Here is a 27,376-nt window from a genome sequence, read left to right on the forward strand (position 1 = left end):
CATTTATGAATCGAAAATGGCCCTCCGGCACACTACTGGAGAACTTTAAGCTCTGTTGGAACTGTAGCTCTTGGGGAGAAGAAGGAGGGGGGGGCAACCCCTGCCTTCGGAGATACAAAACACCCGAGGACTCGCTTCAGAACCAGCTGCAAGTCGTCTCTCTTTCCATTGGCTTAAAACAAAGACAATAACGTGATAACTGATTTTGGTTCTACGCAATTTTTAACCAGCAAAGTTTATTTATATATAACAACAGTACAAAGTGAATCCTTGGCTTGCAAAATAGGTGTGCTTCATATTTACATTAGGTACACAATAATATATTATAACAAAATCAAAGCAAATAAAAAACAAGAGAACAACCTTTTTAAATATTTTAAGTTTCTTACAATTTTTCACAACACTTTTATAAAACAAGAACAGACAGCCATTATTATTATAATCATCATCATCATCATCATCGCCAGTAATTACTATTTTACAGAACTCCAGTGTCTACAAAGGGTTTGTTTACAATGTGTTTATAATGGAAGGATACTCATTTAATACGTGGTGAGCAATACACTGATCTGGATTTTTCAGTTCCTGTCTGATGCCAAAAAGCAAACACAAGAAATGCTAATTTAATTCTTTGTTTTGTATAAGGAATGGCATGCGCCAGTCGAAACCACGACACCATCTCTTCGGCAGCACACTTCACCAGGAGCCAAAAAGAGCACAAAGCATCTTCAATTAGTAATCAACTTTCATCTGAAAAGAGGTTGTGTTCATGAGCATCTCTCCATATCACACAACTGGCAGTCAAATGGGATTCTGCACTGCAGAAAGAGTAAACAAACTTCTTTTCTTCTCAGTTCAAACTGAATTAAAAAGGTTTCTAGAAATGAGCATACAGCATGGAAACAAGCTATTATTTAGTAACAAAAAAAATCTCTTTCACAAAAAAAAGGTGCATTCAGCTGTGATTTAAGACATTTGCAAATGGAAGAATTGCCATTAGACTGACGATGGTGCGGATCGATATGGAATACCAGGCATGACTAAAGCATAAATTGTAATGCATGCAAAAAATCTCACACAAAGACAAAATAAAAAAACAATCAAAGCCATTCTTCACCAACTTGTGTGCCTGATTTTGTTAATCACTATTCTGTATAGGGCGAGCTCATCTAAGAGTTGGAAGGACTGTAATAAACATACATTTTATTCCTTGGAGAAGGAAAAGGCATTTAGGTCCTGTTAAAATGATAAAAAGCATTACTTACATAAAAGCAATGTGAGGTATGAGGAGGATACAATTCTATTCGCTGAAATTGGGAAGACACCTTAATCAAAAGGAAGAAGATTTCTGCTTTGAGTCTGTACTGTGTATGTAATTGTGTACCTATAGATGTTGAGCAGAGGATTAAGTAGCAAGAAGGTACAGAAGTGTATTGCGTTCACAAAACACAGAAAAAACTAAATAACTTATGGCAAAACTTTAACATTATCAATAGTTACTAGATCTGGGCATTACAATTTAAACGTTATGGATCTCCTAAGTTCAAGAATATGATCTTATGATCATAAACAGATTTCATTACTAAAAGATCAGTTCTCGTACTTTGTGAAATAAGTTATTGGAAAACAACATACAAAGTTTTCAAATCAATGTCATGTTCACTGCAAAGAAAAAGAAACCAAAAAATCTAAGAAAGTTTAAGAAAGTCAAACTCGGCTAAGGCAGTTATGTTATAAGTTATCTAATATCTTCTCTTTTGTGTTGGCAAAGCACTTCTGTAAGAAGCTGCTTTTTCAGATGAATAAACAGATGAATTGGTCTTTCGTAGTTCTGCCCCCACTGGTCGGGTAAAGTCATAGCACTCAGTCGTCACCTCAGTCTGCATTTCTCCTCGCCTGTTAGTTTGATGTTTTTTTTTTCTTTACATCTCCTGATCACACTGTGAACACAACTGACTCAGATCAAAGAGAAGCTTCAAAGCTGGAGTAGGAAACTAGAGCTAAAGGGGTTTTCACTCTTTCTACCTCTCCATTGCTCCTCATTTCTCAAGACTTCTCTTCAAACAGCTCAGGATGCCGAGTACTGCACGAGGCAACGTCTACCTTAGCAAGGCCACAGCCTCTTCACCTTTCCTTTTACTGCATCTCACTAAGACAGTTCTCAGCCGAGTGCCAGGGCCAGGTAACAGTACCAAAAAAAAGAAGAAAGAAAAAAAAGAGAAGAGAGAGAGAGAAAACAACCCTAAAGGGCTCTGAACCACTGAAAGGACGGTGCCCTAGATGAGAACTAATAGGTATGGGAACACTAAGCAGGTGGGTATCTAAGGCCACAGAGAAAAGAAGCACCTTTCACCCACCTTTACCATGCTCTCAACACACACAATTGCAGTACACTGTACAACTCTTTACTACTACCTTTTTTTTTTCAAGTACTTGATGTAAACAACAAGCAAATATATATATTTTGGAAGAAATGAAATAACCTATCCAGAGGATGAAATCTACAGTTTGTTGTCATCCAGCTAAAGTCTGGAGAGTTACATAAGCTTCTAAGCTTGTTCATGTTTGGTTCAAGTCAGGAGATGCATCACATGATACAAAACACACTTTAACTCTGTCTGTTTTTCTTCTTATTCTCAGTCCCCCCCCCCCTCTTCTGCTTATGTTTCGTACCTTTTGTGAGTTTGAAAACTCACCATTCCAGTTTTTAAATCTTCTGTTTTAACTGAATATACACTCAAATATGTGAGTGTTGCTTCCTCTGTAAAGCATAAACCGATTGTGATACATTTGTGAACTATTTGAAACACCGGGATCTTTTGGCACTTTGTCAAACTAGACCCACGCAGACTTCTTATTATCTGTGCGAAGACATGTGGTGGTTAGGTAAGATCTTCCATCAGCTAACATTTCAACTGGCCAACTAAAGTGTGACTCATTGGCACTTGAGAAAAGTAAAGACGGACCCTCAAACACTTTTGATGTGTGACACCATGCATGCAAATTACACAAAAGGTTGATCGAGGTCCCGAAAAGATAAAAAAAAAAGTGGACATAAAATGTGAGCACAGAAACCAGCTGCTTTTACCTGCTCTTTTCAAACTGCCACTGTACCTCTGGTTACTGCAGCCTACGCCACAGGCTTTACAGTTACAGCATTAACAGACACTATAACGATACACACTCTTCTTCTGAAGGAAAGCGATTTAGGCCAAATGAAGCAGTTGGATGGAACAAGGCCAGGATGAACAAAATTGAGTTCTTCACACAACAAGCTACAGGAAATATCTATGAAGCTCAATTCAAATGAGCCAATTTTTGTAGTAAAACTTAAAACAGACAGACAAAGATACAAAATGAAAAAACAAAAATGTGTACATTCACATACAATGATTGGCAAGTATCAACTGGTACATACACAGATGAGCTAACTGCTGTAAAGAGCCTTTGATACCAGAGTGATCCTTATCTGAGGTCACCTCCTAATTACACTACAGATTATATCTCCATCATCTTCAGTTTAGGTGCAAGCATGCTGGCTTAACTGTGACCACCACACGCGGAGTTCTGTTAACTTTTATGTGATGGTCACATGTTTTATGATTTGCTATACATATCTGATTAAATAAAGACCAGAGGCTTTGTCCACGTTGCGTGAAGCTTCAGTCCAAGGAGAGGAGTGAGAGAAGACACGAGTCATGGCCCGTTTTATTATCACGCTAATCTAAAGTGGTGTTACGCGCTTTGCATCTTTACACAGCAACACTTTTGGGATCCGAGGTGGATATTTTGGAACTGCAACTGATAATATTCAAATGTACAAAGTACAAAAATAAAATCTGAGAACTCTGAATGCAATCTCAGCTGTCCAACATGAGATCTGCTCTTCTACTTCTCGCCTTTTTCTCTCCACCTCACACTTAGCCGTGAGTTGGTAGAGAATAAATCTGTTTCTCCATTTCTTGTAGGAGTCTTCCTCAGTATGACACAAACACACACTCATGCACACCCACACTTTTATGCACACACACACTCACGGAACATACAATTCCCTGTCAAACAGAGAAGATGTCCTTTGTGGAAAATTAAAGGAAAAAAATAAATACAAGCCATGTCGTTGCCTTCTCTGGTATAGTCTCTCATGCCAAAAGCAAATCCAGTTGCAGGGAGGCCTCCGTTTCAGTCTTCGGGCCCTGCGTTGGCACCGTCATGGAAGGAGGCGGGAGAATTACAAACTCAAGCAGTTGTATGTTTGTCCAGCTGTAGATACAGAGGTCCCAGGTCTGGTTCATGGTTTCAGCTCCCATGATGAGAGGTAAGTAATGCATGACCTTTTTTGGTAGGTCACATAAAGACTGTGGTCCTCTCTCTCTCTCACTTTCTCTCAGTAGTAGTTACTCTCAGCTTTCAAAGGACATGGCAGAGATGAGCTGCTCCACTTTGTAGGCCAACCTCTGCTTCCTTGCCTGTTCATCCTGATCCAGGGCTGCTGTGATCTGTGCATGACAAAAAAACCCCAAAAAACATCATCAATAAAAATATACTGTGCAACACTTGTTTGTTAGGATTTGTTCATAGATTCAGATCTAGTTACATTTAAAAGAAAGTAATACCAATGCGCTTTTTAAATTTCTTTTTCTTTCCCAGATTTCTATATGGACATCAGATAAAAGAAAAAATAATAATTCCATCACTCCCTTTGACTTTGACAGCGTCGAGAAATATTTGTGCATCAGTCTTTCGCGTTTTATCTTCTGAGCCCCATCTTTTAAATTTGGCATTTGTCAAGTTGGGTTCAAAAGGCATTCAGACAGGCTCTCCTTTTCATTCTCTCATCTAGTGTCAGCCTTGTCATAATAAATCTGTGTAAGAGTGATGCCAAAATACATAGCAAGAGCCCTTCATATGCATTACCTTTGATATGAATCCCTGTATCCAGATGCTGCAGCCATTTGAATACATGCTTTCTGGTGGCACTGTGCATCTATTTGCTACTCTTGGCTACACTTGAATGCTGTGCTTTACTTAATTATTAATATTTTAAACAAAATAATTCATCGACCCATCTTATGCAATATGCATTTTAAAAAGTTCTGAGGTAAGGGATGAATAAAAAATGAAAAAAGCAACAAAAAAAAGTGTCATCTTCAATGTACCATTTATCCCTGTCAAGTGTCATTTCAGCTCACTCATTTATCATCTTTGGTTTTATATGCAGGCTCAATGAGTTATTTTGTTCTAAAATACACCAAAATATCTGGTATTTTAGACACTGTGTTATTTAAAAATATTTTCTCAATGTCCAAAGAATGTAATTATCGAAGCAAGAGCTTCTTTTTGATTGGCTTATTAACCTTTTCTGTAAATTTGACTTGGAAATCATATCAAGAACTGTTTTTTTTCCTTTTTTTTAGCATACCATGGCAAACCTTTATTTGCTGCCTGTCCAGATGCATAACACAGAGTCTGACTTGCCCACCTACCATCATCCACTCATCTGCGTAAGTGCTCTTAAAGGCTGGCAGCTACGTAACAGAACGTTTCCTCCTCCACTTTGGGCCCGACAGCAATCTATAATTAATCTGCAGCTCTGCACGCAGGTGTAGCTCCCACTGCAAACTCCCAAATCCATTTAAGCAAGCTGAAGCTCTGGTCTGGTTAGCCTGACACACAACCTTTGTGAAGGGCTGAGTAAGAATGAACAACTGTTAATGGTGCTAGATGAGGTTTTTACGCACTGCACTCTGCTAGATACTGCAGGAGCGATGGTGCACGTATGTGTGCGAAGTGAGTGTGTTTGCATCTCTGTGCATGTGTGAATCAGACAATGGCAACTGCAGCAAAAGCGAGCATATGAGATTTATGGCGAGGAAAGGGGAAGCTGACTGGATAATGGGTAAAAAGAGAAGGAATGCACAGGGAGGAGGTAGAGAATAAGAGAAAAAGAGAGAGGTACTATGGTCCAACATAAAGGTCAAGTTAAAGCTTCCCAGAGGAGGTGCTGACATTAGAAGCCGAATGTCTCTATAAATGCTCTCTCTTTCTTTCTCATCGTCTTCCCTCCTTTTTTATGCTTCCTGCGATCTGAGAGAATGTGTGTGTATTCCCCATGATTCTGCTCATGAGAACCCTATATGACAGATTGTCTACTCTAACTCAGCACCAGCAAAAGGACAGAGCAACATGCTGAGAGCTTGTAGACATTCACTTTCTTTTCTAGAGATCAAGCGTGCTGCCTTGTTAAGCCCAGGTCTCGCTAGACCTCTGGGCTTTGGGGAAGTCTACTGAAGACTCTTAGCTGACCTCGCCAACCTTTTCCAGTTATGAATAGTCTGGAAACACCAAGGGCAAAATATAAGAACATTAAAGTGCGAGGCAAATTTGTGGCACGCCTCTCGTTCAAATTACGCTCACAATCTGCCAGTAATTAGCGGCTGATTGAGTAAGGCGGCAGCTCATTACGCAATCAGTGCCTGGGACTGCCCTCAAGGTAAATTCTGTAAATGAACGAGCTCAGTATGTAGTTCATAGGAAGGATTTATCACAGAGTAACAAAAGTTTAACAAGACTGAGATTCAACCTCACCTGAGAAACACGCCAGTATAATAGATCATATTGTATAAAACTTATTTTCAGGAATTTATGCAACACATGCAGTTTGACAACATGTTACAAAAGAGAGTGAAAATTAGAGACAGTAGAGCAGGTTGAGGAATATGTTGTTAATATGGGCAGTGTTTCACTAGGACAGAGGTACTTTAATTAGCAAATACCCACATTCCTCATCCCTCTTTCTAAAATGCCAAAATAGTCATAACTAGCTGGAATTGATAAGTACTTTATTCATTATTTGTGCTTGACTGCGATTTTTTTGTCTTCAGAATATGCAATCAAACACACATCCCTTTACATTCCTTCTGTTATTCTCACACAAATGCATGTATATTACAGATAGAGGTGCTATTCACTGCTGAAACACTGGCTGCTCTTCAGTTGTTATGCAAAATAGGTGTAATCAAAACAACAAAAACAAACACCTAAAACAAGAAAAAAAAAGGAGCATAATGCCAGACACACAATGCATCTGAATGACAGGTTTGAGACCACTAATATCGCTTACCTCTTCACTGTATTTGCTGACGTAATAATAGATTTCGTTGAGAGCACTGAGCATGTTGAACTCTGTGGAGTGGAGTCTGGCTTGTTCTGCCAAATAGGCATTCATGTCCTGGTCACTAATGGCTGGCAGCCGGTTGATGTCGGCATAGTACCTGGGGATACAGACGAGGGGCAACATCATAGACTCGCTGAGTCAATGCGATAGTTCAACTGAGGCTTAAATTCTTTTATACAGTATTTAAATTTTGGATCCATTATATCACTTTCACTAACAATGAATGCCTGCTAACAGTCACTGACAAAGCTTTTACTGAATCTGGCTGAGAAATGAATACATGAAGAAAGAGCATTATGAATCAGTTTTCCCAAAGATCCAACTCTCATTGTATGAGGATACAAAAAAAAGATGTGGGGGGTGTTACCATGGTGTATTAAGTGAATGCAACGGCCCCTACCTCTCTACCCAGCTCTTGTAATTGGGGATATCTTTAGCATAGAGCAGCTTATTTGATGGAGAGTCTTTGCCCAGGCGGTGCTCTGAGGTGGAGCAAGAATCCATGAAGGTTTGCGCTACTACAGACAGACAGGCGTCCGTGATGCTGCTCTTATGGATGTCAAAGACAAACTGCGGGTTCTTGATCACATTTACCCAGAAACGCAAAGGAAGGCTGGCAGACAGAAATAAAAATAAGGGAAATACAGAAAGGCGTTAACAGATAGTCACATGCAATCTTACTTTTACTGTCTTTAGTAGAAAACCCCTTACCAATTGCTTTTCCATGTGTGACGTACGTCTGTGTCATGAATGCCATGTTTGTCTGCCTGCTCATCCAGGAAGTCAAACATGTATTTGATGGCCAGGGGAAGGGTGCTCCCTCGGTGGACTGTACTGAACAACGTCTCAAACAAGTCATCAACAAATTTTTGTAGTGTACCCTAGTAGAAGAACGAGAGTAAAGAGATTAACAATGCATGAGCAACAAGAAACAACGATTATAACAGGAAAAAAAAGCCACTGTGAATGCAGCATTATCATAAAAAGTGACAAACTTTTCTGTGGTCACAGAAATGTATGAGAGAATACTGACATACCTTGGTAGCTAGCAGTCGGGTCAGATAAATCTCAGAGACCATCTTGCTGCCACGATCTCCTTCCTTCTGATCTCCATGCTCGTGGTTTTTCACCAGATGCCAAACCTTTACACCACTTTCTAGATCGGGGGTAATCATGGGAGCACGTGATCGGAGGCTGTCTGGACTCCCGGTGTAGCGGAATGAAGAGTCTGTCCAGGACAGGAAAGAAAAAAGGAGAAGAAAAAAAAAAAGCGATAGAGAATTATTAGCAAGCCTAAATGACTGTGATTAAAAAAAGCTTCCCTTAGGTGTAGCATCATCATGTAAATTTAGGATGCACTCACACCTACTGTACATAGAACACCCACAAACAAACCCACACAAGAACACACATACACAGCCCCTTTCTCATTTCCATCTCTGCTTTGTAACTCATTACACAGCCGAATCCTCTGCGCTCCTCCTCCTCTAAGCCATGCTATAAAGGAAATTGCCGTAATGGATAATTTCTAAGAACAACAAAGTAATGAAAGGGAGGAGGAGTTGTGGTGTCTAGCATTGCACTGATTAGTAATAGCCATCTTGAGACTTGAATCCTAAATGACACAGAAAATGGATGAAAACAAGACTTTGACCTCTGTCCTTCACATACAAAACCAAATTATTATTGTGCAGGACATAAAAATACTAAACATTTATTACTCTGCTTATTGACTCTACTTTTTCTTCTCTCTGTATGCCATTATTTATCTGATGAGTATTTGCTTTTCATCTTATTCATTCTCTGTCTCTTATATAATCCCCGTCTCAGTGACTGAGACATTGTTGTGCCGAGTTCCACTTAAAGCACTCATAATTGGTTCTTTCTCGCCACATTGTGCCAATGCCAAATGTCCCTGTCATGCTCTAATCAATACATCAAAAGATTCCTACAGCAACTTGTTAAGCACTGTAGCCACCATCCTTCATCCATACATCCCTACCTTTGTGTACCTCTCCTTGCTTTTCATTCTCTCAGAATGATACTGCTTTCACTTTCCTTAATTAGTTGTCATCATGGCAGGTGGCTCTCTAGAGATTCAGGATCTGAGCATCCCAATGAGGATTTCTCTCACATGTCTTCAAAGGCCGAGCTGAACAACTAAGCTTTTGCTGCCAATAAAGCCACATACCTTTCAAATAAGACCAAACTGCAGCTCTGGAATGGGCACTAGGGACACTAAGGGATGATGTATGCACTTGTGTGCAGGGTGGATTGAGGGCCCAAATCCCATCCTAATCCAGTCACTGTTTTTTTTCTTTTGCTATTCTACTTTTTTTGTGGGCAGGGCTATTCTCCTGCCTGCACCGCAGTCTTTTCCTAACTCCCTGAAACACTAAGCAGTGACCTGCAACCCTTTCCTGCTTGGCTGCAATTCGCAGCTCCTGGACAGAGCCAGTCAGTAAGGGAGTGTGTTCAAGCTGATTTTAAAGCTAATAGGGGGTTCTGGGGGTGTAAATTGAGTCAAGATGCTAAGCACCGAATGTGAAATTGGTATGAATCGATCAGCAGGTGTCGAGGTGCAGCTGTGCCCGCTGTGCCAACCCATGATTGATGAGAGTCAGGATCATGCCAGCAGAGGCTTTGCTCTTTATGCCGTGCACAACCAGCTCCAATGCCTGAATAGAATATATGGGTATAAAACTCCAAAGAGATCAAATTAAGCTTGACAAGAAACAACCTACATAATGCAGAGAAAGTGACTTTCCTCTTGTAGTTGTACTCTTTTTTTTGTTTTTTTTAACATTAGTTTGGTCATCCATCATCTTGCCATCTCTCCCAACAACCTTTACGGTGTTTTGTTCAAAAGAAAGTGATGACTCAGTACGCTGCAATCTTCTAAAGGTCATCATTGAAAATATCATTACACTTTATTTTTCACAGCACATAAACTGAAGATAATGGCCCATTTTGGAGTGTCCATAGGTGTCCACTGTTAACATTTGTAAATAAGCATAATTGGCTGGAAAGATAAGGACGCTGTTAGCTCTTTTTCTGTGTTAGATAGTTTAAAGGCAGCGTTCACCTAGCCCCGATCCTGATAATTGGCTATGCTCACTTATCTTTTTCTGTTTGTGTGAAGTATCATTCACAGAGAATAATTAGCAATCACAAGTTGTGTGTGCTGCTGTGTTTGGCATAGGACCAAATGTTGGCACCCGGCAGCACAAACAACAAGCACATCTAAAGCATGTGAGCGCCTGTGTGCATAGGCACCGCATGTACTGTGTGTACGGCCACGTGGGCACAAGTATGTGTGCAAATAGCAGCCCAAAATGTCCCGTAGAGAACGTATCTTCATTATAAAAAATATTATAGCCTCAAAACTAAACAATGGTTTTCTCTGTCATTCTCTCTCAGTGTTCTTTCCATACCATCCAACAGAGGTTGGACCTGAACTGTGAGGCAAACTGCAGCACTCACACAGTTTGGGGGGGGGGGAGAGAAAGCAGCTAGAACCTCTCTATAGAGAAAAAAAGAGTAGACCATTGCTTTGGGGAGAGAAGATTTCCCTTTGTTCTCATCTGAAACAACTAATGTAAAAGTACTTTGATGTGTCTATCAAAAGCAGCAATAACACTACATCAACATGGATTTAACTGATGGCTAACCCTCACAATCCACCTGTAATTACCTAATATATATGCTACATCAATCAATGCAATCAATGCCAGCCAAAACAAAGGCATATAAAGAGCAATCATGTCTAGTGACTCACCGTATCTGCTGATGGAGGTGCGCGATATGCTGGCTGAGGAAGGGATGTTGTATGATGAGGTCTGCTTCGGCACTAAAGCCACCACACAGCGGTCCGACACCTGTGTGATGAGACAAGTTTCACAAAAATCAAATCTTTTAAATAGAAAAGAAGCATTCCATGTTCATACATGTGTTAAATATCTCTCTACTCCTAAAATAAAGTCCCACTATTCCTTGTTTAAAACCCATTCTCCAGAGAGTTTTGTGGGCCACCATCACATAGCGCGTGTGTGTAATTTATTTATGTATCACATGTTCTCACAAATGTTTCATACCAAAGAGAAGACTACAAATGGGAATGTAGGGGACTGAGTGAACAGTCCCATGAGCAAAACACATCTCAAACCCGTACATCCTTCCCTGTCATATCTGCACTCCCTGCTGTTCTCTACCACAGCCCTGTGGCTTTTTTCAGCAGAGCAGAGTGCTGTGACTGCATGATGGCTGTACTCAACATGACTGTCATTGTCATCACCCTTCACAAACCTTAGAAACATGATGTAAGCTTTGGAACTGGGATAAGATGCTGAGAGAAAGAGAGAGGAAAATGGAAAAAGAGAGTGTCAGATGGAGAGAGACAGAGACTAGAATGCTGAATGTCTCATCTTGTGTACACTTGACACCACTGGAGAAAAAAAAATTGGGTACGCAGGTATAATAATAGCAATAGAGGAGCAGCGAGTCAGAGTCAAAGAGAAAGATGAAGAAAAAAGGCTGTGTAAAAGATGTTGTGTCATGAATAAGAGACAGACACTGGGGTTTATCCCCATCACCCCACCCCTGTGGTGTGATAGCCTGAGAAAACCTGACATAACCTACATTTGAAAGGACATCCTCAAAACTCTTTTTAGAGATCTTTCATCAATCTAGTATTATAATTAATGGGTCAAAAAAAAAAAGACAATTTAGTTACAGTTATGTGCTACTAGTGCAGCTACAGCAAAGGAATTTAGTCTGGAAAATGCAAAACACAGCAAACAAAACCGGTGGTTCTTTTCTGAAAACCAAAACAACAAACAGCTTGTTGGCTGGCATTTACAGCTCACCCTAAGGAGGGATTTCTGCTTCAAACCCAGTGAAGAAAAACTGATGAGCCTCTAGTGGAGAAATAAACAAAAGGAAAATGCCAGGCTCCAAAAGGAATACCTCAAAGAATCTATAGAAAAACAGAAAATTAGGCTTTTCATTTTCTTTAGCAAGAATGGACCCTTTTGGGCTCTCGTTGGGAAATGAACCACTGGTTACTGGGATGGGCATTTATGGTGTTTTTCCCTGTTCTGGAAAGCCACCTTCTCTCATTCGTGTCTTCACCCGTTATTTCCACTTTCATAAACTAATCTCAGCTGTGCTGTTAGCTGAAGTTGCCATCTGGTCTCTACTGAAGAGACACTCGAAAATGGGGATAAAGTCTGGAAGAATCCTCTTAAAGGAGCAGCTCAGGCACCAAGGCCTTATTGAAGGGAAATGAAAAATTTGCTTCCTAACCCCCACTCGCGACTAGCATCTTCAACTGTCTCTCTCCCTTTTCACCTCTTGTGCATTTTGCTTTCCTAAGCTTAATTTCTATGGCCTCTCCATTTTATAGCCACCTCTTGGCTGACAATCCACGGACCAAATCTAATATACTGACAGCGTGGACTTCCGTAAAGTTTGCACCGCTATTCCTGTGATACATTTTCTCTTGGGAGCATGAAATAGCTTCTCTGCACCCCCTCCTTCCACTCCCTCCATTTCTCTCTCTTTCTCTCTGCTTTTTATGGCTGACATAGAGGCTAGAGCAGAGATGGGTCCTTGTGATAGTAGTAAATGATTGAAGGCGTGCAGATTCGCCCTTCAGGGATAATCCAGTGTGGGGCTGATAGTGGGCAGGTGTGATAAGGGCTGTGGGCCCTGCCTGTGATAAGACCTTCCATTAGACAGTACAGAGTGGACCAGACAGCAGAGAGTGGTCATCCTAGATGTTTTTTTCCCCTTTTCCCCCCTTCAGCCCTCCCCACACAAACCCACTGTTCTGGTCCAAGCCTGTTACCCCTTGGTATCCCATCTCATCTGGACTGATGCCCTCAGATCATGATGCTTATCACACCTTCGGACTCTGCCCACTAGCTTGGAAACATATAATCTGTGCATGTTTGTTGTCAGAACTGAAAAAATATGAAATGGGCTATTATATGCAAACATTTCTTTCTTGGATGGCAACAGGAAAATAAACTTTAAAGCAAATTTGCATTACTTTATAATGGCATAATATTAGTTCTTACAAATATTTCGGCTATAAATAGACAACAGTTTTCCTCCTAACCCTATTCCAACTTGACAGTCACAGCATTAGATTAATGAACACACAGGAAAATGAGCAGTATCTGTTGTGTCTGGGGTTGTTGAAAATAGCCTAAATGCCCCAAGTCTGCAATCTGGGTAACCGGACTCTACTGGTGTGGTTATCAGTCTCTCCTCTTCCTACTCCTTCACCACAGAGGAGGACACACAGAGGTCACCACTCAGGCTACAAAAACTTTTAAACCGCCCTTATTTTAGCATTTAGCATTTTCAGGAAAGCGGTATGGCAAATACTTCCACTATATTCAAGGGAAAAAAAAAAACAGTCCATGCATTTGCCCCACAATTGGATGTGGAATAATATCATCTACTAAATAACCTTGTTGTCAAACATAATCAAAGTAATTGAGTGCACCGTGCACTGGGAACAACATGCTTGGCCTGTCTGCAATTTGAATCATGGGGAAAAACAATTCTGGCTACAGCTTATGATAATGCCCACTTTATGAATTGTCAGTGCTTCCTTCAAGGACTTCAATTTGTCAAATGTCTGATTCATATAGTTCTCTGACTCTGTAATTCTGTTTATTAACTATCCAGCAGCTCCCCCACCCCCCATCTTTGTCTTAAAATCACAAAAAGGGAGGGTGGAGGAGGAAGAGAATGAGAAGAAAGTGTCAGAAGATCTTCTCTTTGACAATGAGGAAGATTAATTAACAAAGCAAAACTGAAATCAACCCCCAAAAAACAAAACACAAAAACCATTATATAGTGTGCTTCTATACTCTTTAAACCATGCAAGAAAGAGTAAATAAAATAAAATAAAATAAAATAAAATAAAATAAAATAAAATAAAATACAGAAATATTGGAAAGGTTGGAAGGAGGGATTTGGGTTCCCTCCCTATGAATCCAAAGGTGATGAACAAGGATTCTGAACTCATTTTCAGTGTGTACATTTATGTTTTTAATTTTAAATTGGTTGGGAAATGAGGGGGAAGGCGGGGAGGGTGCAATTCCATATTCTGGTTGTGTAAACCATTATTTCCCATGTGGCAGAGTAAATAGCCAATGGGGTTTCTTGGGTTGCTGTGAGCCCTATGAATTTTAATGCCTCTGTCTAGTCCCTGTGTCTCTGCTATGAGAGAATTAGCAAATACTTGAGCTGATGTTCAGACTCACTTTGCATATTTCAGCCCTCCTTTCACTATTTCCTGCTTACCTCTTCCCATTTTTTCTTCAAACATTTCCCATCAGTCTGGGGCCTAATGAGCTGAGCTTCCTTCTTTTCGTATGTAGCCAGATGTGTTGTCACAGCTGCCAATGCAGTGCCATGATGTGTGACACAAACACACACAAACTCATACATAGGGGACTATTGCCAGCTCATCAAAACAGCAATGAAGTTTCAAAGTCGTTCCATCCTACTTTGATCCCTTCCACCACTGACTGCCTAATGTTGCAATGCCCCGTCTCCTCCTCTCCTTCCTCGCTGTGTTGCCCTGCACTCTACATGGCGTACACTACCGGGCCTTCCATTCTGGGCACGTTCTCACATCCATAATCAATAGCAGTCAGAACTGCTATTGAGCGAGTAAATAAGTTAAATGGCCACACACATGTCGCTGTGTGTCCTGTTGCATCCCTTGGCTAACGATGGCAACCAAATTGTGACAGAAAGAACTTGAAAAACAACAACAACCACAACACGGGCACATTTTTGGTGTGGAAGCAAACATACTGAACTGCTTTATCAAGGATGAAAGCACTGCAGTGACCAAGAGGTAGGCAGAGCTTGAGAGGAAGGCAGAACAAAAGTGAGTGGGGAAAAAAGTCAAGGGAAGAGGAGATCTTATTGCTTGTTAGCGAACAAGAAAAAAATAGAGAAGGGGACCGGCTAAGGGCAAAATGCACACAAAGCAAATATGTAAGTAAATAAATACATAAATAAAACGTGGCAAAGGGGAGATAAAGGTGAGAACAAAATGGAGGGTGACAAGCAAGGAAAGACAAAGGGGAAAGAAGCTGTATGGTGCCAAGTCCTGTGTGAAGGACACTGTGATGTGTCCCATCTTCTAATGACTCCTACATCTGTTAAATTATTCTGCTTGTTCTTCTGGGGCAAGAGTTCAGATTGACCCCCTACTGCGAGGGCTTGAGCCTCACCACCTCGTAGCCATTTTCTGCTTCTAGATGCAGATGTGTCTCCTTTCCCCATGGTCCCAATTTTCAAATCCAGCCAAAGCTGCATCCCAGCTCTTAAGCAGGTAACCCAGAATCAAACTTCATGCAGCCTTTAAACAGACTGTCCCCCTTGACTGGCTAATGAGAGCTGACTTAGGATGCAAGATTCATGACCTGCGGAGATAGTTCTGAATTGCCTGTTTATTTCTTTATTCCTTTTGTTCTTCTTTTATTCTTTTATCTGTGGCTTCCACTAACCCCGTCTTGTTTTCCCCCCTCTTTGTTTACAATGTCAACAGCCTTAAATTTCCCAGAAATAAAATGCAGAACTCTCCTTCTCAGAACACCTCGTCTTTAGCGGCCTCCATTTCTCTTTGTTAAACAGAGGGCAACAGGTTCGCCCATGGGCTCTCAAATTGTGGGGTGTGAAAGGAGGTTCCAGAACTGAAGAGACAGAAGCAGGCAGTCACAGCGGGACTAATTGTTGCCAGCATAGAAGTCAGAGAGCGACAGAGAGAGGGGAAAGAAAAAGAGGGAAAATGAAAGAAGGAGAGATGCTTTTCCTCCCTACTGGAGCAGCTTCATCTCTCCAGGGAGGAGGGAGAAGTGTCAACTGAGATGCTGAGAGTTCATCTCTCCTGCCACCTGTACAGTAATTGTCCTCTATTCTGAGTCACTTGGATTACACCAGGCATGGGCATGCAAATGAGGGGTTGAAAATTGGCTGCCTAAAAGTCAAGAGCAGGAAACATCAAAGTTTGCCAAAGTGTGCGGCACAATTTGAATAGTAAAATCCACATCAGAAATGGAACTGAAATGAGATGGGGGTTTTTTTAAGATGTAAAAAGCAAAGTTTGAGAGTGATTAGGAGGAATGTTGCTCTAAAGCATTTGTGTGTGTTTACCTGGTAGTGCATGAGAGTGTTGAGTCTCTTCCAGTCATTTTCAATCTTAGTTGTGATGTCTTCATCTTGCAACACCACACGAGCCATTCGTCCCTGGCGCCATTCTGAAAGCGCAAAAACACAAATACTGAATTATGAACAACTGCATAGTGCAAATTATACATCATAGTGAGCCAATATTTAAAACCATACGTGGAGGATGCTGTGAAGTTACATAATATTGGTTTATGCAGTGTTTCCAGAGATGGCTCCCGTGCAGGGCAACTGTGAATTCCTATGACACTAAACCAAACTCTCACCTTCCAGTTGGTGAAATGTAAGCTGCTTAGAATAAAAGCACTCTACAACCACACACACACTCACACACAAAAGAGTAGATATAAGTAGCCTGTATTCTTGTACGGCTCTCGGCATGTGCGCTCCTCTCACAGACTTGGATTGACACGCATCTTAATTAAACATTACACACGAACAATTGCAAGATGTATATTCAGGCAGGCTGCACACTTTAATTGGTACTTGTGTCACTTACGCAGCAGTTGGCCCATCAGGGTCAGAAAAAAAGAAGAAGAGGAGAGCAGACAAGACAGGATGAAAAAAAAAAAGAGCAATGAGAAAATCACCTCCTTTCAAAGGAAAAAAAATAGGAGGTAGGGGTAACAGGTAGAGATTATAAGCACTGTGGGAGGGCAGCAGCTGACAGGTCATTGTGGGGTAATGAAATGATAAGTATGCTAAAAGTGGAAAGTGGATAGCCACTGTGGGCCTCATACTGGTAGCGATCATCAAATTGCTTCTCATTCACTAAGTTCTATGACTTTGTGCATCCGCCAGAAGACCATATGATATTCCTGTTTGACATAACATACTCCTCAAACCCTCTAACCTACACTCAAATCTCCAGATAAAGCTGAAGAACAAAAGACGCTCTTATAGAGATGCAATTATTTTTGAGAGGGAGGCAATAGATGCACTGAGAGCGATACTGTGGAGTGATGAATGGTATGCAGCAAGCTGTGTTTTTTTTTTCCTCTTCATGCATATGAAGAGAAAACGAGAGACAGAGAGAAATAGGAGGCAAGGTATGGAAAGGCGAGGATGGAAATGGCAGTGCCGCTGGTTTGCCATTCTGCCAGCTCTTACTTGTGTTGGCCACTCAGCCACATCATAAACACAAAAACGCACACACAAAGACAAGCCCACTTCTCTATCTCGATCTACTTTGTCTTATTGGCACTACCAAACAGTAAAAGCTGCCAGACGGAGGGATGCGCCGCATACTGTCAGTCAGTTTGATAGAAAGCCTGGCAGCAGTACACTGAAGCTGGTTACCTGGCTGGGCTGCTAGAACCCAGCTTTTATCACACTAATGCACCAATAATCTGTACACATGGCTAGGTTTTCTCTGACTGATACATTAATCTGTGGGTGTGAAGGACTTTACACCTGCCAGCTGCATCTGTGAGTGTTGTGTGTGTTTGTGTATTTATTTGCGCTCGGGTGTGTGTTTGCACCCTACCGAGGTCCATGTCGACAGCACGTGGCCGCTGAGAATAGGGCATGTTCTTGTAAACAGCATCCAGTATCTTCTCCTTCACTTGGGTGATAGTGTCACAGTTCAGCACCTTTACTGGAATCTCTGGACTGTTTTCATTGTCTGGGTTCACACAGTTTAGGATCTGGAGTGCAAATAAGGGAAAAGAGAAGAGGGGGTGAGGGGATGAAATATCAAAGAAAAGGAAAACGTGAGAGCAGAGCAAAAAGCTTGAGGTGTCCTGTTACTGGCTGGACTTTGGTCCAGCTTGAAGCTTTGCCCTCATTAGAGTCTCCTCGGAGCATGGCAGGAGCTTTGAAAAACCATTTCCGCTCTTGCTGGCATCCAGAAATCTAATTTCACACCTTCGGCGGGACACCAATTTCCAGCTCTGCCGGGGTGTTAGCACGTAATGAGCCAAATTCCCAGTCAGAGCAATCAGAGCATTGTCATGTCACATGCTGACTCTGTGAGTGCTTTTTTCTCTGTGCATTTGTCTGTGTATATAGAGGGCTATGTTTGGTGTGTTCCAGTCTCCACAGCCACCCACTCTGATGTTGGGCCAACACTGGAGGTATGAGATAATTAGTTAATTTTCTTCCTGCACTAGAATGAAGAACTCCAACATAGCAAACATGGCTATGACATCTTAAAATCTGATTTATTGTTTGGTATATTGGAGTCTGTGTGTCTGTGCATCTTGTGAGCAGCATTTTAGCCACAATCTTACTTAGACATTTCTTAGTCAAGCACAACCTGTACTTCAGTATGCCTTTGAGCCAGTATGCAAAGTTCCTGTGAGGCTGGTGAAGTGTGACTTACCAGGGTTTTGTACTCGATCTGTTGGCGGATGAGCTTGTCTTCACTTAGGGAGTAACGGGCCTCTCCAGTGATAGCGTCGATGGGCCCCTTTTCCATCTGCTGCTTGATGGCGCAATACAGCATGAACAGAGGCTCCCCAGCACACTCCTGCACACACACAAACAAATCCACAGATTCGCACATGAGAACAGCATGTAACATCAGATTTTTCAAGAAAGTTTAATGATATCAAAATAAATAAAACAAACTATCACTGTATTGGACTAACCTTGAGGAACTTGTGAAGGAGGAATGCGAACCAGTTTGTCAGCATCTTCTCTGCAACCGATTCTGTCCTGAAAATGCATTAAAAAAGTCTAAATGTTACTTTTTAAAATCTTATTTCAAAACATTTAGTAAGAAAGAGTTTAATATTTCAGGAGGTTATAAGGTTATAAACTTCAGGGAGGGCATGATGTCTGCCTGACCACAGGCAGACATCATGGATGTCAGTCTGTGGTCACAGTGAGTGAACAGAGCAGATCAGAGAACGGGCATTTGTGCATGTACGTGTATGGCCTGTGTGTATGTGTGCATGATTGAGTATGCATGAGTGTGAGCCAATGTGTGCGAGGTTGATTATTCACGTGTGGTTCAACACAGTGGGACATCAGCAGCTGTGACAAGCCTCAGCTGTTGAGAGAGACGAGTGCTGTCACTGCCAGGTAACGCCTGATCACAGCCAAAACGATCTCCTCTCCTCTCATTTCCTCTCTTCTTCCTCCTCCGCACCTCCTCTCCCTTCCCAGTCAATCACACAGGGGGTACAGCGTACTGCCGGGCTTGATTGGGCATGAAAAAACACAAGTGTGCAATGACCCCTCGACTATTTCTATCACAGAGAACATGAGAGGACAGTGTATGACTCCTTTATGATTTCGACTCATATCTTTCTCTGAATGCCAGACAAACATCCTCCCACTGCCTCATTAGCACCATCATGGGACACTAGAGAAGCAGAAGCTGCACTTAAATAAAAAACAGAATCCAGCCAGGTGGGAATGGTTAACGAGCATGAAGCATAGATGAAAGGGTTAGTTCTGGGTGGACAAGCACCTGAGATGAATAACAACAAGTAGCTTCCACCTCATCTAGTAAAACCGCTTCTACCTTACTCTGTTGTTATTTGACGACTGCACAAGGCTTCCTGCAAAGAGATTTAAAATGCTACCTGGAACACACTGATACCAAGCTGTTTTGGAACACAAACTGTTTTTTTTAACAGCTAGCTTTTGGCCTGTATTATTGTCAGTGTCATTCCTCCTGCTAGCTCTAACATAGCTACTACAAACACTAATCACAAGTTAGCATGCCATGGTAAAGTGCCCCATAGACTGCACTGCTGTTTGAAGCCTGCGATTGTCACCTGGCCGTGAATGATCACTGCCAGTCAGTCTGTCCATGAGCATTGCCAATTTAAATGACAGTGCAGTGGAAAAAATGACCCTCTTAATGTAGCAGGAAATTACTGTGATTACTCTGGTGGATATGATGGAAGGTCTTTATAGCATACTGTGCTGAACTGGGGATTAGCTGGAATCGGAGCAGCCAGGTATTAAAGACAAGTTAGAAGGCTTCCGTCTCCTCAATAGTGCTAGGCATGATTATACCTATTCAGGCTCTGAATGGACCTGAAGGGAGATTATGACTATTGTGGAGATAATTGCGTTAAGTCGTGTTTGAAGGCTATGAGCAAGAGTCTGGGACCAACGCAGAAGTCCCAGCAGGATTGTGTGAGCCAGCGAGGTTACAAGAGCCAACAATTTAGTCAGTGAGACGAGATAAAGCGTCAGTCATTCTTTCTCTCTCATTAAATTGAGATTGAATGAGGTATTGGTCTATTTTTTACTTGCAAATACAAAACTTTCCTTCAGCTCCAGGACAGAGGAGTAGAGGTTATATTTTGTTTTGAATGATGTGCGGTCGAATTGTGATGTTGTCTTCCACGCCTGGAGGCTATTCCCCTGCCAACGAGAGTGCTGGCCAGTCTATTGGCAGCTTGTTGAGAGGATGGAGACTTGTGTGACAGCTTATTTGAAGTGTGATGTGCCAGCGGGGGGAGCGTGTACATTAGTTCACCCAGTTTCAGGTACAGGATGAGGGAGTAAACAATGCTGAGGAGCTGAAAGATTGCACGCTTCTGTGCATGTATGTCTGTGTGTGTGACAATGCATTCTCTTTGGGGGAAAACATACAAGCTCTATTGTTCTGTCCTCTTTGTCATTCCATATACATACAGTACTGTGCAAAAGTCTTGCACCACTTATTTTATTTATGGAAAATAGGTCCACCGATTTACTGAAATATGTAGATATAAATGGAAATAAAATATATAAGGCAAAAATAGACATTGTACAACTCTACCAAGCTTGAAAGTGTTATGACCACCTTTATTCTTCAGCACAGCCTGAAGTCTTACGCAACCTTTCTCATAAGTTCTTTAAGTAGTTCTCTAGGCTTTTTGAGGACATTCCAAAGGACATGCATTGGATGTTGGCTGCATTTTGTTGCATTCTCTGTACAAATGATCACCAAAACATTTAAAATATGTGGAGCTCTGGACTCTGGGGAGGCTAATCCATGATTGACAGGGTTTCATTTTTCCAGTTTTTCTATCCAGGTATGCTTTTACTGCATTGGCAGTGAGTTAGGGATCACTGTCATGCTCAAAAATTTGTGTTATGTCAATCATATGCTTTTTTAGATGATGGATCAAAATATGAGAGTACTTTCTGTGTTCATAATTTCATCAGTTTTGACTACATCCCCAACACCACTGGCTGAGATGCAGTCCTAAACCATGACAGAGCCTCCACCGTGTTACAGGTTGGTGTAGACAACTACTGCTGTACCTCTCTCCTGACCTTGACTATATTTATAATCATATTATAATTAAAATTGGTTCTTTGCTAAGTTTTCTGTTATGTGTGTACACAACACTGGTTCATCCTTTGGGTTAGGTGGCCTTTTGAGCTTTAATGGGTCATAGGTCAGTGTTGGTTTAACAAAAACACATTCCTCTGAAAATGGAGAACTTTGAAAGACCTGCAGAAAGTCTGAAAAACTCTTGCTTAAGGCCACTTAAAATTATAAGAAAAAATCTGGCTCTTTGGAAGCAAAATACCAAGAAATAAGGGGTAGCTCAAGACTTTTGCACAGCACTATATCTACACAACAGAGAGAATACATACATAGAGAAAGACACAAAGTATTTCTCCAAGGTTAAAAAAAGTAATTTGAAAACATAATAAGGATCCATAAGAGCCTGAGGCTGTGTTTTCATGCTGAATAAACTTGAATGTATTGTGGAGTTTTTTGGACAATACTCCAAATCCCTGTGTAATTGCCCTCCTTCCTCTACAAGAATCCACCCCTCTTTATACCCCCCCCCCCCCGCCCCCCCCCCCCACACACCTCATGCTTACCATGTGCCCCTCCCTGCCTGTATGAGACTTGAGTGTGTTAGAAGTTAATGGAACCTATTAAGTATTTTAATAAGCTCAGCAAGTCTCGAAGAAGGAAGTCAAATAAAGCCTTTGTGAGGGGGCTGTGCTGACTCCCCTTTAATATCTCTTCACTTGAATGTCGGGCGGGGGGAACCCTTTGTTCTCCTCCTTCTCCTTCCCTTCTTGTCCTCCTTCTCATCTGCCTCCACTTCCTTCTTTCTATTAATTGAGTTTCATTAATGAACATCAGGATTTCATTATCCCACATAGTGCTTAAGACAGGCCCCATCTCTGGTCTCCTAATGGCAGCTAGGGTGGACTGGGGGGGCTATATTAGCAGCCAGTTGAATGTCTTTCAGTGAAACTAATGCCAAACACAATACTCACTCTCTTAATAATGCTGTACTCCATTGCTCTGCATGGGCGGAAATCTCATTACAAAAACGCGTAGGAGAAAAATAATACAAGATTGAAAAGTCTCAAGGTGATAGAAGCAATGTTCAGTGATTCCATTAAAAGAGCATTATAAAGAAGAGAAAGTGAAACTGGGTAAAGCAAGAGGCTTTGAGAAAACTTATAGATGGAGACAATGGAGAAGAGATTTTAATGCATAAAAAAGCATGTTTTGATAGGGGTCATTTAATGTGTAAAAGTCTGAGAAACTGGAGGGGCAAAAAGATGGCCAGAGGACAAGGTACATATAGAGAATGGGAGAACTGGAACGATGGGACACAGAGAGAACGTGAACACAAGAGCACTAATGGTGGTAAATACAATCCAAACAATATGGGGTGCTTCATCAACTCCACTTAGCGCACTGAAGAGTGTTAAAATCAAACACAAAGCTTAGATATCACTTTCAAAAAGCTTTTAGGAGAATGAAAGTGACTGTGAGCCAAAATCATTCCTTATCAAGGCAAAGACAACAGAAGGTATTTGAAATCTTTAAATACCAAACAGACAGGAGTTTCTCTGAAAAACAAGCCTCAAAAGAGCATGAGTGCACCCTTCAAATATGATTCCAGGAACTTAACTGACTGGGGATGATATATGCTGCATAAATGCAAGATAATGTACAATGTGCTATAATTTGTTTTCACTAGTCTGATATGATTGATGGTAAAATGGGGCCCAGGACTCTGCTGAGCTTAAGAGTAAAAAGTGTGTATATGTCGCATTGCAACTGGTGTATAAGATTTCCAAATTCCCCCCTGGCTTTCAGAGACATTCAACCTACCATCAAACTTTCTCAGTGACAAGAGCTGTGTTGTATTCCTTTCAGCTACAACGAGGTTAACTACTTCCTCAAATACTGCAGATGGCAATGGTTTACTTTTTATGCTTACTCTGCCAAGAGGCATGTCACACGGATTCATTTTAAGTCTGTGACATAATTCTTTAACCCATTCAGTGTCAACTTCTTCAGGGAAAAGATCAGAAATATTTTTTTAAATAGCTAGCTGCATATTTATTAAAGTTATATACATATTAGTCCAAATATCATCACGTCTACTGTTAGTAAATGCATCATCAGATCTGTGCAGACACCTTACACATTTTAAGGAAGAGGGCTGTTTCTTTAACATGCTGTTCCATTTAACCCACCTTTAAACCTGCACACTTAGCAAGAAAGCTGCATACCTTAAAACTGCACAAGGATATTAATTAATTAACATTATCATTCCCAGTGTAGTGTAGATAGTGCATCAGCAATTACATACTCAAATATAGAAAACATGCTATCTGGAGATAATCTCCCCGTATGAGAGACAGAATATTTAGGAGGACTAGAGAAATTAGCTGTAATGGAGGCAGAGGTGGTGAGAAGTAAGAGGAGGTGCGGTGTCAATGCTAATCAGAGCCTGCTTTTACAATCAGCATCTTGAACGTGCTGCAAACATAACTTGGAAACGTATCTGTGGAAAGACTTGCAAACCTCGGTATAATCTGCTCAATTAATAGGCTTATTAGTTGTTTAATTAGAATTCCACACCCGACACCCCTCCTCGCCTTTTTTCTGTGCAAAAGCTAGTAACAGCATGGTGCTCCAGCTTCCCACACAAACTTACTGCACAGATAACAGCTCAGTTTGATGACAAAACTGTGCATATATACTGTACCTGCTGTGTTTTGTAGTATAAATATACACTACAGTATATAGCGTTCATACTCTGAACACATCTCAGTGTAAAGCTTTAAATGTTCCCTGTAGAATTTTCACAGATGTCTTTTACTAAAATACCTGTACATGCGCACATAAACACACATACACTTTTGATGTCAGAAATGTGCATATACGAGCAACTGCAATCTTTAATAAACAACAATTTGAGGACATTGCATATTAAACTCTGGCTACTATTAAATTGTGGGATCGTGATGGGCCGCTTAAACCCATCACAGATGAAACCAGTTCTCAGTATTCGTAGTTCTTGTCTTTATTGTTTTCTCTTGAAATCTAGAGCCTGCTAGTTTGAAAACTTGGTTTGAATTGAATTGAATGAATATAGTGATTTGGTTGCCTTGGATGTCCTTGATGTATGTTGCTGAACTATTGTAGTTGTGTGAGTTTTGCATAAGTGTAATATCACTAATTATGCATTAGAAATTCAAATCACCGGAGTCCAATATAGTCAGCAGAGATTTATATCTGTGTGTTCTAACAAGCATGATATCTACAGAAATACGCACTGTACCCCAAAAGATACATGATACAAAAGCACAAGCATCTGTCCAAATACAGCTAATTTAGTAAAGCAACAAAACAAAGGGCATCTTAGCTGGAATAATAGCAGGTGTTTCACTACCTTGTTATATGTAATAAAAAAAAACCTGAGGAGACGTGACAGAAAAAACAGCTGAATGGGAAAATGGCAACAAAGCACAGCCCAGCAGCCTCACTCTACGGCCTGCACAAACACAATTACTGCTTAGAGAAATGTTCAATTTGACTATCATCACAGATGTGTGAGTGTGTTTGAGTGTGTGTGTGAGTCAGCTGGCTGGCTTCACGTCGGCTTTTCTCCAAATAGGAAATGAGGAAGACAACAACAGCAAAGAGCCATGTCAAATCACTAATCCCTTAAATTTTTCATAAAAATGGGGACTGAAATGTAAAAACTATAGGACATTTAGCCCTCCAGGCTGCAAAGGCGGGACCCGAGGATTATGTACCACTGTGTTCCTAATAAGAACATAATGAAACGGATAATGAAAACTTAGAGGTGACATGGAGCCCTATTGTCATGTAAAATAACAGCTTAATCCAGGTCCATTTGATGCTGTGATGCTTTAGTCAATTCATCTGTCAATATGCAGGGTCTTTTCTATCTGGCAGTAATTTAAGCTCGACTATTAACGTGACTTTAAGAAAAAAAAGAAAAATAGAAACATTTCTTAAATGTATCTGAAATAAGGAGCATTAACAGCAGAAAAAGGATGTTTGGAAACAAAGCAGCTGCCTGGTCTCACTGTCTCATCTTATTAAGTAAAGTAAACATCGTCAAAATCATGCACAGAGCAGCCAGGCTTTACGAAGGACTGTGACGGACTTTGCACATATTTTTTAAGCTACTTTGTTTGCCAAAAGCAGCTGTGGAAACCTGAGCAGGAACTTAGTAGGTGTTTAAAGTTTTAACACGTCATTCTAACTTCCCAGAGAAACAAAGTACACTTGATACACAGGGAAAAAAGTTCAGCTGAACCACTTTTAAATGTTTTATAAAGAGCCTGAGCTTGGAGGATAAGTTAGAGCGACACTGGTATTTAGAGAGAGCGGTGGGAAAGAGGGAAGCTAGAGGGAATGTGGAATTATGCAGAGAACTCAGATGTTGCTCCTCGTGCAAATATTGCATGTTGTTTATCTCATTGTGCTGCAGATGTACAAGTTCCATAACACTAATTACAAGTGTGATTCTGTGAAGTGTCTACATGGAAACATGACGAAACAGGAATGCGCAAGAAACATAAGAAAAAGGTTAAAGAACATACGACTCTAAATCAAAACCTATCCATCTCTTTAAAAACGTTATATGATGCTGCACCTCTTCTTCTGCTAATGAACATTCTGTTTTTGTTATCTACATAGCTATCACAGAACAGCATCGCATATGAGGGGATAAACAGTAATGCTGTGTGTTTTTATCCTTTCTGGCTCAATATTATAAAGCTTTGCCAAACAAACAGCATTACCGAGGATTAAGGCATTCTCATTACAATTGTGCACAATAGAGAGGCCTTTGTTTATCTTACTTAGTGTTCATTCATTTCTTCGTTTGACTATTTGAAGCTTTATAATAAGATGCAACAAACAAGTAAGGTTTAAGTTCAGTTGGGCACGATTCAAGTCTTTATATCATGAAGGAACATTATTGCCGTGTTACCTGCGCAGGAGCAGTTTGGGATGGTTCTTGCTCTCCAGGTTGCGGTCAATCAGGTCTGACAGCAGGTGTTTAAGGACATCGGTGGCATACTCCAGTCGTCCTTGAAGGGCAGTCATGATAAGTGAGGCCACATTGCCGCGGTCCCTCATGGAGAAAGAGCGCTGCATTTCCAGTGTTCGGATGAAGGTGAGCAGGAACACTTTGTTGTTGATGAGCTGGCCAAACAGCTTCAGGGCCTTCTCCACGTTCTGCTGGCCATTACCTGACACCTGCACCGAAAAAAAAGAGGCAACAACAGTGCATGAGTTAAGGCTAATGAGTATCAAGCAGGAATTTGTTTAGTAATACCTTTAATGATAAGTTGCTGAAATATTGGTTGAAAAGGTTTGTTGCTCTTTAACTTTCTTTGTGACCTTGCCTCACAAAAAATAAAGATTTTTCTAAAGGCACCAAAATCTTCACTCATGTTTCACCTCAGGCAGAAAGAAGTTCTGGCTCATGATGAGTAACTGAGAAGATCTTAATCAATTATTGACCGAGTCCCAGTTAAAAAAGCATTGTACACCGAGTTAGCTGTCATTTCACTTTCAAATTAAATGTTAAACAAGCTTTCAGGGTAAAACAATCTAAGTAATATTCGCTTTGTACTTGTTTGAGCGCCCATGACTGTTTTTCTGAAGTTTGCATAAAAATATGGGTCCTCTGGCAGGCAATGCGAAATTTATGTGACTCACCAAATGCCACTGCTCTAAGATGTGACATTACATTTCCTTTGATCTCTTGCAAACATGGC

At 40.9% G+C, this 27,376-nt stretch overlaps 1 protein-coding gene across 2 annotated transcripts in view; it reads right to left on the reverse strand.

Annotated features, from left to right (window-relative positions):
• Window positions 1–217: 217 nt before the first annotated feature.
• Window positions 218–27,376, reverse strand: part of plxna2 (plexin A2) — a 160,267-nt gene continuing 133,108 nt past the window's right edge. For both annotated transcript variants that reach the window (XM_063465510.1, XM_063465509.1), the window contains exons 22-32: window positions 26,584–26,852; window positions 18,985–19,051; window positions 18,717–18,863; window positions 17,880–18,039; window positions 16,361–16,464; window positions 10,953–11,052; window positions 8,212–8,402; window positions 7,886–8,055; window positions 7,575–7,787; window positions 7,121–7,271; window positions 218–4,496 (exon numbers count right to left, since the gene is read on the reverse strand). In XM_063465510.1, coding sequence (XP_063321580.1) covers window positions 4,401–4,496; window positions 7,121–7,271; window positions 7,575–7,787; window positions 7,886–8,055; window positions 8,212–8,402; window positions 10,953–11,052; window positions 16,361–16,464; window positions 17,880–18,039; window positions 18,717–18,863; window positions 18,985–19,051; window positions 26,584–26,852 — 1,668 coding nt within the window. In that variant the 3' untranslated portion in view covers window positions 218–4,400. The remainder of the gene's footprint in view (window positions 4,497–7,120; window positions 7,272–7,574; window positions 7,788–7,885; window positions 8,056–8,211; window positions 8,403–10,952; window positions 11,053–16,360; window positions 16,465–17,879; window positions 18,040–18,716; window positions 18,864–18,984; window positions 19,052–26,583; window positions 26,853–27,376) is intronic.

Source organism: Pelmatolapia mariae, linkage group LG20 (genome assembly GCF_036321145.2).
Source record: "Pelmatolapia mariae isolate MD_Pm_ZW linkage group LG20, Pm_UMD_F_2, whole genome shotgun sequence".
In the NCBI taxonomy this organism is placed as follows: Eukaryota; Metazoa; Chordata; class Actinopteri; order Cichliformes; family Cichlidae; genus Pelmatolapia; species Pelmatolapia mariae.